Source organism: Scatophagus argus, chromosome 13 (assembly GCF_020382885.2).
Source record: "Scatophagus argus isolate fScaArg1 chromosome 13, fScaArg1.pri, whole genome shotgun sequence".
NCBI lineage: Eukaryota > Metazoa > Chordata > Actinopteri > Scatophagidae > Scatophagus > Scatophagus argus.
Window position 1 is genome coordinate 7,417,785 of NC_058505.1, and position 14,832 is coordinate 7,432,616.

The following is a 14,832-nucleotide window of genomic DNA, read 5'->3' on the forward strand; positions in this document are numbered from 1 at the left end:
CTTTTCATCATAAAAAGAACATTATGGTCTCTTCCCCACTAATGAGGAATTACTGACCCATAGGGGAGGCGCTGTCTCAACCTCAGCTTATGGCTGTGTGTAAAGAGTGAAATGTAAATGGGCTCATTATAGTCCCTGTGCTCTTAACCCTGTTACTCAAAGAAAGCGCATGTCACAGGTTGGCCTAAAGGGTCACAGAGATAATAAGCTCCAGTCAGTCCAGACTTGTTTGATGTTGACCACCTATGAACCTAAGAGCGGGTGTCAGAAAGGCCGAAGACATTAGGATTGAGTCAAAAGAGACGAAGTTAGATTTAAGACAATTAAAAATCTTAAATAATATCAGATTATGGACTTAATATCTGCTGTTTGACAAGGACATGAAATTGTCCAGAAAAAAAAGATGTATCAGAAGGGAAATGGTTTGTCAAACTAATTCATCATTTTATTTCACTCTACATCATCCAACCTATCAAGTGTTCTCCGAGGTCACCGTCCACCACCATCTGTGGTGATTACATTAAGCCTCCAATGAGCTGCACTGTTTCACATAGTGAGGGCAATCGGCAGCAATGAAAAGCTCATGTAACAGCACTTCTACAGATGCTGCCTTGTTAATGCACAAATGACTTTATTTCTTGAAAAGAAAAAAAGAGAAAACCACTGTATTTTATAAAATGTAAAAGAGGTTTTGAGTCCTAAGAGTAACAAAATCATTCTTCATGTCTTATCAATATTTGGTTTTTATTAAGAATACATTATAGGTATGCACAGGATGATATTATATAAAAGCTGACTAAAAAAATAACCACATTTGATGTAGCTGAAGGTGTTAGAAGAGATTCTTGTTCAGCATTCATGTGTACATTCATGTGCTATGTTGTAACATGAAAGTAGAACAATAACCCACATAAGTGCAGCATAATTACTCTGTTTAGAGGGGTTCTGAAACTGACAAGAGTGACTTGACAGCACGTACTTAGTGATGGTGCCATCAATATCGGAGATGATGACTTTGTCGTCCCAGTTCCACAGGTAAATGGTGCCCTCGCAGCGGCATGTGCCCTGGTACTGGGTGGTGATGCTGAACGTCACATCATTGGGTCCCTCCTTCAGTTTCAGACTGGCCTGGTAACACAGAGAAAACAGTGAAGGCGTGTGTAGGCACAGGCAATTTCCTTCACTAACGTGTTTATATATGATTGGCTTTGCTAGGCTGCAAAGAACAGAGGCAGGTCTTCAGAGCCCCCTACAGGATTTAAGTGAAATCACGCTATGAAGTTCAGATGTAGCCAGCAGAGGGAGCTCTACACTACAAAATGAACCCTTTAAAACACAGATAGCGTGCCCCACACTGTTTGTAATCTGATCAATTATCTACTCTGAAATTTTTAAACTAAAAGGATTAAACTGTGTGATAAAAGTACAACTTAAAAACATTCTGCAGGTTACCGGACATGCTATTCTTTTAAAGAAGCAGGCTGGATGATTTAGAGGAAGGAAAACACTTACTATCTGATCAGATGAGAGGCGTAGTGACTTCCTGTAAGCGTGCGGGCTGGAGTGGTGCTGACCATCTCCTGGCTGCAGTCTCTCCTGACAGGATGCAGCGCTCACCTCCTTGGCTTCTTCATCACTGGAGGAGTCTCCTGTTTTAGGCCTACGGGAAAATGAAATTGCCATTTTCTGATCGGATTTAATTATTTCGTGCAACTTCTAAACTGTTCAACATCTGAAACTGATTAACATAATGGGTCACCTCTGTCTGTCGGCTTCAATTTCTCACAATAAAATGTGATTTTGCAAGTTGTAATAATAAAACAGAATCATGAAGCTATAGATATTTTTTGCCATTTCAAAATCACTAAATTCACATGAACTGCCTTGTGTCGTGAGCATCAAAAACCCTTGGCACCACTTACGGCAGGGGCAGTTTCTCCTGAGTTATGGAGGGTCCTTCTTCCTCCAGATGAGACTCCTCCTTAGTTTCAAGCTTGGCCTCCGACTGGAAGAATAAATAGGGAAAATACCCCAACATATAAACAAAGATATGAAAGGAAAAAACTGTACATGTGATCACATAGGTGTGAGTCTTATGATAAAATGTGCACACCTGCTTGATTGTACTATCCGCCCTTTTTCTCCAGAACCACCAGCGACCTGACTTCTTTGGCATTTTCTCCTTCACCCAGGCCTCCTCTGTAGCCTACAAAAAAAAAAAAGAGACAAATGCGGTTAATGATGAGCTATTTGCCAGTTTACAACAATCCAGAAGTACTGACAATACACAGAACAGAAAAACAGGATCATAGTTACCTTTGGTAAATTCTTCTGAAATGCTTGCAGACTTAGAATCAAGGGTGCAGCTAGTGTCCAATTGTAATATCTGAGAACACAGACATTAATTTAGAGACAACACTGACCACATCTTTCTAGTACATTTTACATTTGAAATCAAAAAATGCTTACTTACCTATTTCCTATCTTTACTACCAGGTTGGGGTTATCTATAATTGCTGGGTTTTCAGCAAATTCATGATAGGTGATGATATGCTCCATGAACCTTTCTGCAAACACAGAAGGGAGAGGAACATTAATTAAAGACAGCAGATGAAAAGGTCAGTGGTGGTGAGCCATAAAATCTTACTTAAAGCCACACAGAAAGGTCAGGAAACTTTTTCTTCCATCAGCCACATCAGCCAAAAGAGTGCCTTCTAACATAGAGAATATACTTTGTAGTTACACAATAAATTTAGTATGCCTCTACTGGCTGAGGTTAACTTTCCATCTTGCATAAAAGTACTAAGTGTGCTTTCAATTGCATTTTTTATGAACGCCATTTTGGTGTACCTTTGGATATTTCAGCACTTTCTGTGAGGCCTCCACACAGAGAAAGAGTGACGTCAGGGAGGTCACTAGCTGAGTCAGAGAGACACTCAGTCCCGCTGTCAGCTGCTGCACTGCCCACTGACTGTGGAGACTGTGAACCAGAGTGCATCCCTGAGTCCATCCAGTGTTTAGTCACTGCCTCAGACTCACTAGAGCAACAAAAGAGAACAATATGTCATGATACCACTCTTTATTCTTTGCTATGTTTCGTTTTTAAAATAGACCACATATAGCTTTCCATTTTCAATTAAAATAGGTCAAGTAGTCACATTAATTAGTTGCCTCGTTTTATGATCTAACCTCTTGGGAAAATATCGTGCAGCAACATCAGGTTCAAGTACATTCAGGTCATCTAGGTAGATATCCTCAGGACCTTGATGCTGGCTCCTCTTTGGAACACCTTTATTCAACAACAGAATTATCCACTGGTTAACATACAGTCGTACTTAGTGCAAATGAGAACACGGAACAAAAGAACCAAATGCACAAACCTTTCTTCTTCGAGGGTGAATCACTCTGTTGGCTGTTGGAAGGGGTGGAGGTTGCCACACTGGTTGGCAGCACATCCAGAGGCTCTGTGGATGTTATGGGACTCACAGAGGTTAGAGTGCTGACTGATGCGAGAGGATTCACTGGTGTTACAGTGGTGATAGGAGTGCGGGGCTCCGGCTTGACTATGGTACACACTGAGGAGGAGGAGGCACCATCTTCCTTTCCAACATCAGTCTCGTTCTCCATGGCCTCAGAGCTGAGGATGACGCGGAAGTGAGTGTTCTCCGATGGGGTGATGGTCACTGTTTTTAGTGGTTCTGATTTCTCCTTTTTGGTGACCTGTATAATGGATATCAGGGGGGTAAAACAGTTGCTAAGACTAAGACGAGGATAACCTGAAAACTATGAACTTTAGAATGATAGTGGAGAGAAGTGCCTACCCTGGCTGTTTCTGGAAACTCTCCCCAAGTCCACTGCATGTGTGACTCAGCTCTAAGCAGACTCTCCGAGGGCCTGACCACCAGTTCAGAGTCACTCTTTGGAGAAAAGGCCTGCGACAAGCCATGACTAAGGGGAAAAGATAATCAAATGCAAATAAATCAATCAATCAAGACAGAGTCTATTTGTCTACTTGTCTTTGCTCCGGTCTTGTTGATGATTCTATGTTCATGTTAATACGCACCTGTCGTCTGCTGGCCAGTCTCCATCAGACAGTGGATAACCTTCAAGGTTATGTCTGGCTGCGGGTAATTTGGGGTCAATGTCTCGCATTGTGGTCACTGAGGGTGACCTAAATACAGGGTGAAAACAGATTAAGTAATGAGACAAATCAAGCAGTTTTCATCTAAACAGATCCTGTGTACAGCAGAGAGCATCAACTCTGAATGTACCTTGAGACACGGGCTGCAGCTTCCTCATCCGAGCTGAGGTCCATCTCAAAAATCTCATCATTCTGCCCAGTGCTGGACATAGCAGCAGCCGTAGCAGCAGTCGTAGCAGCAGATGCAGTAGCAGCAATAGCATTACCAGTAGTGAGTGACATGGGCGGGGTCAGCTCTTCTCTTCGGGGATCTCCTTTGTGCTTCTTCCTCCGTCTCTTCTTCTTTTTTGTGGCCACGGTGCTTGGTGCGGGAGGCTCAGGCGGGTCCTCTGGGTCAGCGGGGTCATCCTCCAGATCTTTTGCTGCCCTGTGCTCAACCTCTGAGATCCAGAACAAGTGGCTCTCGGTGGGGATTGGAGAGGTGGCTAGGTGAGCAGGGACAATCTGCTAAAAAAAAAAAAATCAAGTGAGAGGGTAGGAACTTGAGATATGTTTAAACATGTGCAAACAAAAGCATCAGTAATGATCCCTTGCTTAAGCCAATGACTCAAGCCCAGTAGAACAGGGCTGTCGTTGCTGAGCTGTCACAACAAGACTTCACAAAGTTTAAGCAATAGGTCACTTATAAAATTTAACAACCACACTGGAACAATCTCTTCGTACAAATATTGTGTTAAATATTGTCTTTCTGCTGTCATGAATACTGAATCTGTTAAAACTGTTTGGCATCTTTAAATGCCACTGAATGACAAATACATCAAGAGATGGTAACATCAGGTGCTACACTGAAACACAAAACAATCTCATTCTAAAAGATTTTGATACATAACAAACATAACATACATACATAACAAATTAGAAATCTGGAAAGATGTTGAAAGAAAAATACTTCCATTCAGTATCTGATCAAATTTAATCTAAAATCTAAATCTCTACAAAATCTAGACAAAACTTTATGTTAGGGTTAGATAACTTTATGTTAACTAACTTTACGCTAACTTTATGTTAATAACCCTCAACATTTTTCTGAAAAAATTGTGGTCTTGATTAATTTGTGTAGTTAATTGGGTGTTTACATTCTGCTGCTCAGCTTCCTGTACGAAAAAGGCCTCTCCATTGTCGCCAAGCTTCATGTGCAGGTCTACTGGCTCTCCATTCACCTCAATGTCGATCTGCAAGAATATGGCAGAAAATACAAGCAATGTACAGGAGTGTCAAGTACTTTTTATTAGTAAATCAAACATCACCGAAATGTACCATATATATGGATTTGTTAGCCTGAATGGACCTTTTTCATTGATTTGAAATCAAGTTGGGTCTTGTTTTATTATACCGCTTACATATTGTCAGGCCATACAGAATGCCTGCAGCTACTTACAGCCCCATTTTTCTTCTGGGGCTTCACAAAACCCTAACAAGCATATGGGTCCTCTGGGCATGCATTCTGTGAAGCCTGCCAGTAGAACAGAACCAATTATGTTTGCCAAGCAAACCCTAAGCGTACCTGAGGCAATTTAGAAACTTGACATCACAAAAGCAAAAAAAAAAAAAAAAAACAGGTCACGTATGGCAAAGGAGGAGGCACACTTTGACTCACAAGTGCTCTGCCCAGTCTGACAGCTTGCAACCAAACCATCAGTATTAATTGTCAACTGGTGGCCACTAACATCATCTTGTGTTTTTTTGTGATCTGTTATGTTGGATCTTTTGCTGATGCCCTGCACAGATGGTGTGGTTTGTTGGCAGCCTTAAGATTTAGTGCCCCCCTGGGTTACTAAAGGGAATTTATGTACGGTGAGTGACGGCTGGGAATTTCAATGCCCAATTAATAATGAATCAGAATAAATAAGGGTCCTCTTTCACAGTGGGTAACAGGTCACTTCACTGGTAGATTTGCCAACATCATGTTGGATTACTAGAATTATAGGAGGCAATGAGTGCCTGCAGATGCCCAAAATTAAGGCATAATATTGGGTTGCTTCTCTCAGACAGTAAAAGCCAGTGCAGCTGTTCAGTTCTCATCAAAAAAAGAAAGAAAAGAAGTAGAACTATTCATGCAGCGTTGAGCTTAGTAATTACCCCAAATTCTTTTTGAATCAAGCAGTACTTAAAACACATTTCTAGTTGCCAGCAAAAGTGACTGGTGTATGGGTACAGACACACTATCCACTGCCAAAACTTAATTAGTATTTGGCTGGCAACTACCCTTTCAATCCCACTCAGAATTTGAAAAAAGCACATATTCATGTAAGGAACAAATATCACATAAATTATTTGGTCCAGTAACTTCAAAAAAAAACCCTATATTTAACAGCACCCCTTGAGGACCTGGTAAGTGAACTCAGGGACACATGCATAACTGTTACACAACAGCCCTTGTTGTTGAGGCCTTCTTCTTCACGTTTCCTCCCCCTCCCACACATTCAAGTTGTGCTGCAGTTGCCATAGGAACCACTCATTCAGTCCTCCCTTCAAGCCCATCAGCATTCTGGGTAGGTGGTTAGACAGTGTCAGTCCCCCACAAATCATCACCCATTCTGCTTCACAAGCATGCAAATATAAGCTTTCTTCAAGTCAGAGCACACCATCAGTGTTCTAAGAATAGACAACAAGGACAAGTTCGCCATTGATAGCAAAGAGGTGGGAAAGCCTTATATGACATTATCATCCATCTAATTTTAGCCTTTACTAATCAATAACTGAACACACCAAAGAGTATTTTCTGAATCTTTATATAAGCTAATAAACACAAGTAAAATCAATTTCACACATGAGGTAGGTCACGTTATCTCATGCTAGAGCAGATCTCTATTAAATCCTTCAGGTACATCTGCTGATTTAGAAACAAAAAAATTGATTTAGTTCTACATTAACTACTACAAAACAGGCTTAACTTGCTCTCCCTACCCATTAATTAGGTCAATGCAAAGGTGCTACAGAAATGCAATTTTCTCAAGAGGGAAGTGATTCCTAAAAATAGCACCTTTGTTCCTGAACCACGATTAACTGAACCTCCTCTCCAGGAAAGACTATATAGTAGCAGCTAATAACAATGAGGAAGAAAAGCCTAGAACATACCATGCATGCTCCTGAAACAGAACTTAACAGCTTTCTGAACGATTCAAAAGTGTGCCACTGAAGCTATTAATTTTGGCTGAAGAGCAAGATATCACATTTGGTAAACTGACTGCTAAGTGGGATAACTTATTATCAGTGAGGCACACAGACAAGCCAAGTGAAAGATGTTTTCCATTTAAACATGGTTTACTGCAACTTATGAATGTGAAAGTAAAGTGATATAGCTTCTTCAAAAGGAAAACAAAACCTCTGTAAACATGATTAAATATTAACAGCCTTATGTTGATGTGACAATTAACTGTGGGGTGAAGATATTCCATAATGTTAGGTCATCAACCTCAACATATCAATAAAAATGATGAGAGCATCATCACCCTGTTTAGTGCAACATTACACTATGAGATGAAAAACCGCAGTGTCACTTTCACAGACTTCGTTCAATATCGGTCATCCACATCCTGATTTCATTGAGAGGAAGGCTAAAGTGGCTATAGACTTTAGGATGTCAATAAAGCACATTTTATAAACACAAACACTGACTAACTGGACTAAACAGGCAAATAAGTGGAAATACAAAACCACAACTTCTGTATTTTTGTTACTTGGACACAACTCACACACTTCTTAAACTTACCACTTTCTCTTTGGAGCGCAGTACACCCAGCTTGCCAAATCGTACATGGAATGGTGAGCACTGGTAGGTGCCATCTCTCTGGCGGACAACCACAACATCGATGCAGCCTGACAGCGTGGCCTGATTAATGCCCTTATACAGTTCTTTGACGGTGACCAGCACCTGACCTGCCAGCTGGCCCACGTAGTTCATGGTGTCCGCCTGGAGGGAGGGAAAGCAAACAAAATGTTAGCTGAGTCAAGGGAAAGACAGGATGAGGATGTGTTGTTCATCAAAAGTCCAGAGACGGAGACCGTTTTGGCCTGCAAAAGGCACTGACTCCGACAGTTTTCGCACTTGGATTTCCCGTGCACACTCTCAGTCTATCAACTGTTGTCTCTTCTTTTAAGTATCTTCTTCTGAAGAGATGCACTGTCTTGTTTCCCCTCTCAGCTCCAACTCTGCCTGCCTGCAATGTCTGTCATCTCCTGACCCGCATACAGACTGCCAGGGTGCCACTGTCTCCCTCTCACTGGCTGCTGTCCCACATGAGCAACATCAGCGAAGGGGGGCTGACGGCTGGGATGAAACAATGAGCTGGGGCAACCACACAGAGTTCCCACTGCCCTGATAGAATGGAAAAAGCTGATTTCCTGTTTACATTCATAACTCCCTGTACATATGAATATATCGCATACAATACAAAACAAACATCGTGCTGTGGCTACAATTACACGGGCTTAGGCTGAACGTCCCAATTTTTCTCAAAGCATTTTTTGTTACTTGGAAGAAGCAGCTTGTGAGGCTATAAATTAATTTACAAGTAGTCTGTTAGAGCCACTAAATCAGAGAAAGAAATTATACAAGCAGGTCTGGGGTAATGGTGCATAATCACACAAACACTACAGCCCTTCTGTGCCTTCTCTAATGAATTTGCAGCCATTCGCTCACTGTGACAGAGAGTGTCTAAATATGATTTTGGTTTGTTGGGGTCAGGGTCTAGTTCAGTGGAGCTTATAAACACATTCCCTTGCTGACTTCATTGGGTTTATGTAAACTGAAATGCTTCTATGTCACACTGACCTTTTGTTCAGTTTCTAGCCATGAGAGCAGTGAGGGGGTAAGGGCGGGTAGGGCAGAGAATAGGGGCATTTGTGCAAGGGTGGTAATGTGGCATATGGGAAACTGGCATGATATGTTTTGCTAGAGAGTAAGCTAATGGGAAAAATATTAATATATGCAGGGTAATTCTCAAACAAACAGGAAACCAGCAACAAATCAAAGTCGAAATCAGGGGTTGTCAAGGGGTTGAGATGACTTGATGCGAGGCCTTCTGTCAACAACAGGAATCTCTCAGTGATATTTGTGGACAAAGAGAATGGAAAAATTCAAGTTAAGGCCTTTGGCTGACATGCACCTAAAAGGCACTCGTCTGAAGGATGATGGGAAACTATAATCTGAAGGAAAGTAACCAGTAGAATCAAAATGAAAAAAGTTGCTAGGTTAAATCCTTCATCTCAGATGGAAAAGTGAACCCATACATGCTATAGAGTGTAAAAAGGAAAACAAATAAACAAATAAAATCACACCTACTGCGCCAGAATCAGAGGTAAATTGTCCACATGGAATTCTGTTGATGAATTTCACAAATGTTTGCACATTTACCTGTATTTTTGTAGCTCTGGATTCCAATAACTGTCAAGCAAATAAAATATGGTAAAAATTTGAAGCATTATGTAATTAACTTTCATTTTTATTTTGAAACCACAGAATGTCAGCTTGTAGGGGCAGAAAGCGCAACACTCCAGTCCCCTACATTAACACAGTGCCACCGCCATACGCAGAGATAACAACAAGGCTCCAGACACCTATAAAGGTCCTAATATAGAGAATGTTTAACATTAAGGACCAACACTGCCCTACCACTAAAGCTGCAACAATCAGATGATTAATTAGTGGATTGTGAGACACTTAACTGCCAGCTATTCCCATGATCCATCAATTATTTTTCAAGTAAAAATGTCAAACATTTGCTGATTCCACCTTTTTAAAGTAAAGCTGATTTGTTTATAATAGCAAATGAAGAGTCTTTGGGATGCACCAGTACTACTTCATTTCTGACCAAGTACAAGTACAATACCTGAGACTGATACCAGTACTGCTGCATCACAATTGTTGGACTGTTGTTTGAACAAAAGCAGCAATTACAAAACATCACTTTGGACAGTAGGACATTGTGATGATTTTTCACATTTTTTTGGCATTTTATAGACTTAATGATTAACTGTGAAAATAACTGGCTGATTAATCAGTAATGAAAACAATTGTTAGTTATGGCCCTACCTTACTCGATGACTATGTGGAAAGGCATCCACATTCAGTCATCTACATTACAGCCACGTGTGACAAATAATTGTGGTCAACTATTAAGCCATGAGGCTGGGCTGCAATAAAAAAAAACCCAAAAAAAACAATAATCCAAACAACCTGCCAATTCAAACATGGGATGACCAAGAGTGAAGCAGATCCTCCAGCATCAGGCCCAAGCTGTGACTACCTGCCATTGCTGACTCACCAGGGACCAAGACGACCTCAGAGATGAGGACTCATCCTGTTCACTGTAGTCTGTGATGTCCTCTGTGTGGCTTCCCAGGAGCTCCCTGCCCCCCCAGGAACTCTGTCTTTTCATTGCCGTTAGTGGAGCACCACTACCAGCTTCATGATACTCCAATGGGACCATTTTTCTCCTCCCTCAGATTATGATAATATTGCCACCCTGCCATCCTGAATCCAATCTCAGATATGACCCACCTAATCACACTGGTGTAACCCTCCCAGCGGTAAATACTAGTACGGTACACTGCTATCAGACGCCAGTGGCGATTGTGCAACGCTGTCATAAACTTTGTCATCCTTCTTCTGGAGGCTATTCTTTGCAGGATGTGCACTGGGTTCATCCAGTCAGCTGACAGGACACAACGGGTTCGGCCAATGGGATGGCGTCTTTCAGGTAGCAGTGTGAGGCTGATAAGGGACAGCTAATTCCTCTGAAGGGCAGTGTTTTTTCCCTGATAAGAGTTCAAGCTCAGGGAAAAAAACCGAGCAGTACTCCAACGTGTGACGTTCATTACGCAGTCACATGTACAGACCAGCCGTTACGGCGTGTGCTTGTTATTGTGCATGAGTAATCAAAAAGGGAGGTTAATGACATTGACTGGTTGCAGGATTCAACCAATAGAATACTCAGTACACAGGACTGTAGCTTGTTGATCTTTTGTTGCTGGTTAAACTTCAACTTGACATGTGATCACAAAAGAACAGGGTGAACGTTCAATAACACCTACAGCTTAACCTTTGCAGGAATTGCTAAGATTAGACAAAGGAGGAGAGACTAGACTAGACTTGCACTAATTTTAAATCATATCTACCTTCAGCACAGATGGAGTGGGTACATTAGGAGGTTGTGACTTCCAGCATTCTCTTGCCTGGTTTAATTCCTAACTGAACAGACAATGGCTCTTCCAAGAGGGCCTCATTCCAACTGTCCCATCTGCTAAGGATTTTGTAAACACTATCAAACAACACAGGGGCCCAGTGAGTGCAAGACTGTTGGGTCATCCTCACCCTGTTCTCGGTTCGATTCTGTTTGTTCTGTGAATATTTTATGTCACACATAAATAGATTAATACTTTACTTTCAGAAATGAAACATTATGAGTATAAAAATTACTTGAGGATTTGTGCTGTCTCCCGAGTCACAAATAACCCAACAGTAACTGAATGACCTATACAAGAATCAATGTGGAAGGCCCTTGCCTTTAATAAAAAACATACTGTACTCAAATTACAAGACCAGGCATCTGAGTAGTATGATCCTAGTTCATAGTCCTCGTCTGGAAAGAACCAAGGCATATTTGTTTTGACGGAGACAAAAGAATCAGTCCTGTGACACAGCTGGCCAACCAGACCACAAAAGGCTCATGTTACATTCTTGCTAGTTTTAGGTTACAACAAAACGTACCAAAGCGAGCCTACGCATTATGTGTGTAACATAAACCATGAAAACCACAACCTCAGACAGACCAGGGTTGGCTTCCATCTTAACACATTCTATAGTCCAAGAACACAGCCTTTTTCATAGGAGCACTGAGGTTAAATCAACAGATTTTAAGGTCATGATTAGGACTACTACTAATGATTATTTCCATTGCTGATTAATCTACTGAGTATTTTCATGATTAATTTAAACTGTCAGAAAATTATGGAAAAAAGTCACATCACAATTTTCCAAAGCAACATCTTCAGTTTGCTGCTTTCACCCAGCCAACAGTCCAAAACCCAAGATGTTTATCACAAATGTAAAGAAAAGCAGCAAATCTTTACTTATAATAAGCTGGAATCAATATTAATCACATACAAACAACTGACAACTAATTTTCTTTGGATTGACAAATTAATGGCTTTAGTCTTGAGCTGAGATTTCTGGCTAAATTTGGTGATATATAAACAGAAACGGCCCAAGGCGAACACAAATCAGCCATGAAGAATTGAGGCTGCACCCTGTGAGAAATAAGACTCAAAAATGAAGATACAACAAATCGATTATTTACCTAATCTTCCTCAGCTGCTGTAAGGGTAGAAAAGGAAAATCTGGACAAATACTTTTCATGTTGTATAAACTACAGCCTTCTTCTCTGAGATTTCATTCCAACTCATTGTGTAACACCTCAAGTCAAAACCAAAACCAAGAGCAAGTCACTCCAGTTTGAACAACATATACCAGGTTACTAGATAGACCCAGCTAATGGACGCATTCCAACAATCCTGCAATAAATCTGTTTGAAGGCGTTGCTTCAATGCTACAATGATTTTATGGTTTACTTTATGTGTGAGTGTTTTCCAAATACTTAGTCTGCATAACACAATATGGTGTAACACTTCCACAAATTACAACCTCTAAAATGACCACGAGTTTATAAAATTAATTAATTAATTAATTAATTCAACCTATCTTTAGAGAGCAGATTCACCAAGAACTGAACAGTTATGGAAACAGAATTAAACGCAAAGTTGTTGTTGTATTAGACTCCATTAACTTTAATTTGATGATTAACTTTAATTCTACTGCTCCATGAGGTGTCATAACACAGCTGTTTCAACACTGGGTCTTCGGTGTCAATGATTAATTGTCGGTATCAGTGACAGCACCTCACATTACACATTTACATAAAATGCCTGCAAAATAAGTTATCTTGGGGCGTTAGTTGCAGTGTTTCCAAGCACCAAGCACTCGTTTGTTTGATGAGGTGGCAACGCTGCCCACAAGTCAAGAAAGACGTCTGTGACAGTGAACTAACAACAAAAAGTGAAATAACACAACATACAAGCATATCGCACAATGATCGGGCCAAAGCAAAAAAAAGAAGCTAATTTCGGAGATTAACTAAAGCTGACATATCGAAATGCCACCAGTAACGTGAAAACACCAGCGCTCTAACGCTACATGAACGGATATTGCGGAAATAAACAAACAGAAAGCAAAAATTAAAAAAATGGAATTCTGTTTACTGTGTTTACTTTAAAGCCTGTCATTTGTGGAGATTTAAGTCATAAAATGTGGAGCAGAAAATAGCATAGAGGAAAAAATCAATGAATGAAGACGGGGCTCAGCTAGCCGGTTACCAATCGGTTAACCCTCGGCTAGCTTCAACGTTACCGTTAGCAAAGAGCAAACAGTGAAACGGTAACAGGCGAGAGTCACTGCTAACGCTGGTCCGCTGGTTTTAACGTAAAGTGCTCACGTTAATTTGATAAGTGGTGAATGCATTTCCATCCCTTTAGCTACGTCTCTGGGTTAAATTAATACATCGTACCTACATCATTTAGCCAGCTCACAGGCTAGCTAACGTTAGCTGACGGTCCAATCAGAAATGTACATTATCACAGCGGCGAGCGGCGACAAAACGGGGTGAAATCAACCTATTGCTAGCTATTTACCTCTCGGTTACTTCAGCGGGATGCTGCCAGCGAAGGACCTGATGGTGTCTTCAGCGAGTCCCCATATCTTTGTCCGTGAAACTCCCGGAAAGCCTCTTGACGTGTCCGTGCCTGGACCACCGTGGCTGACTGGTGCGGCTGGAAACAGGGTGCTTTGCTTGATGGGACAGGGAGCCGCACAGTGGCAGCGCACTCACACGGCTGGTGTGACGCATTTTTCAGGGTTGACTTGAAGTTACTCATTACACAGCTGAGTAAGTCTTTCTCCTGAGCAGCTCACCTTACAGGATATTTATTGACACATATTACACATAAAGCATTACATACATGGCTGAGAGGTAAAATGTTATTTTAACGGGTTGGACTCTTGGCACCTCTCAAACGACCCTTTGCGGGCCCAGCACCGCATTTTGGGAAGCTGTGATGAATGGCGACTTGAATGAAGGCAGGCAGAAATCAGATGCCACCATTATAGCAGCTGGCCACCTTCAGTCCCACAAACCCTTGAGCTTTATGCAAATCAAATTATTTAACTTTAATGAAGGCAATGCGTTTCTCTCGATGAATGAACTCTTCATGGGTTCTTATGTAAAGACAAGGGGAAACCTCTCTGAGGCAGGTGCACTTTTATTACAAGAGTGCCTTGAAGAGAAAACAGAGTTTGTTTGACTTGTTCATTAGAGACTCAGCCTCGGGTCAAAAGCTGCTAGGAAGTTTATCTGTATGAATCTTCCGTCGTACCTGAAATACAACATCCCCCACCCCCATCTTTCAACACGTTTATCTGCCTGCATCCGGCGCTCATATGACTTTTTCTGCAGAAAGTATGTCAAATTATGCCTGTGTTACTTTCACACAGTTTTGTTCCAGTGGGACTCCTTGAATGGACCTGTTTCAACTGCCATGTGGGGATTGCCATAATCAAACAACTCGTGTGTCATCAG

General features: G+C 41.3%; 1 protein-coding gene across 5 annotated transcripts in view; it reads right to left on the bottom strand.

The window, feature by feature from the left end:
- The window catches only part of lpin2 (lipin 2), a 20,871-nt gene extending 6,830 nt beyond the window's left edge, over nt 1–14,041 (bottom strand). The window contains exons 1-16 of one of the 5 annotated variants that reach the window (XM_046408953.1): nt 13,889–14,023; nt 9,558–9,587; nt 7,914–8,114; nt 5,278–5,373; nt 4,272–4,648; nt 4,064–4,171; nt 3,822–3,948; nt 3,381–3,720; nt 3,190–3,289; nt 2,851–3,038; nt 2,474–2,567; nt 2,317–2,386; nt 2,114–2,206; nt 1,923–2,005; nt 1,513–1,660; nt 980–1,128 (exon numbers count right to left, since the gene is read on the bottom strand). In XM_046408953.1, coding sequence (XP_046264909.1) covers nt 980–1,128; nt 1,513–1,660; nt 1,923–2,005; nt 2,114–2,206; nt 2,317–2,386; nt 2,474–2,567; nt 2,851–3,038; nt 3,190–3,289; nt 3,381–3,720; nt 3,822–3,948; nt 4,064–4,171; nt 4,272–4,648; nt 5,278–5,373; nt 7,914–8,105 — 2,165 coding nt within the window. In that variant the 5' untranslated portion in view covers nt 8,106–8,114; nt 9,558–9,587; nt 13,889–14,023. Of the gene's footprint in view, nt 1–979; nt 1,129–1,512; nt 1,661–1,922; nt 2,006–2,113; nt 2,207–2,316; nt 2,387–2,473; nt 2,568–2,850; nt 3,039–3,189; nt 3,290–3,380; nt 3,721–3,821; nt 3,949–4,063; nt 4,172–4,271; nt 4,649–5,277; nt 5,374–7,913; nt 8,115–9,557; nt 9,588–10,467; nt 11,250–13,888 lie in introns of those variants that run through there. The other 4 variants (XM_046408950.1, XM_046408948.1, XM_046408952.1 and 1 more) reach the window with 4 other exon arrangements.
- Nucleotides 14,042–14,832: the final 791 nt, after the last annotated feature.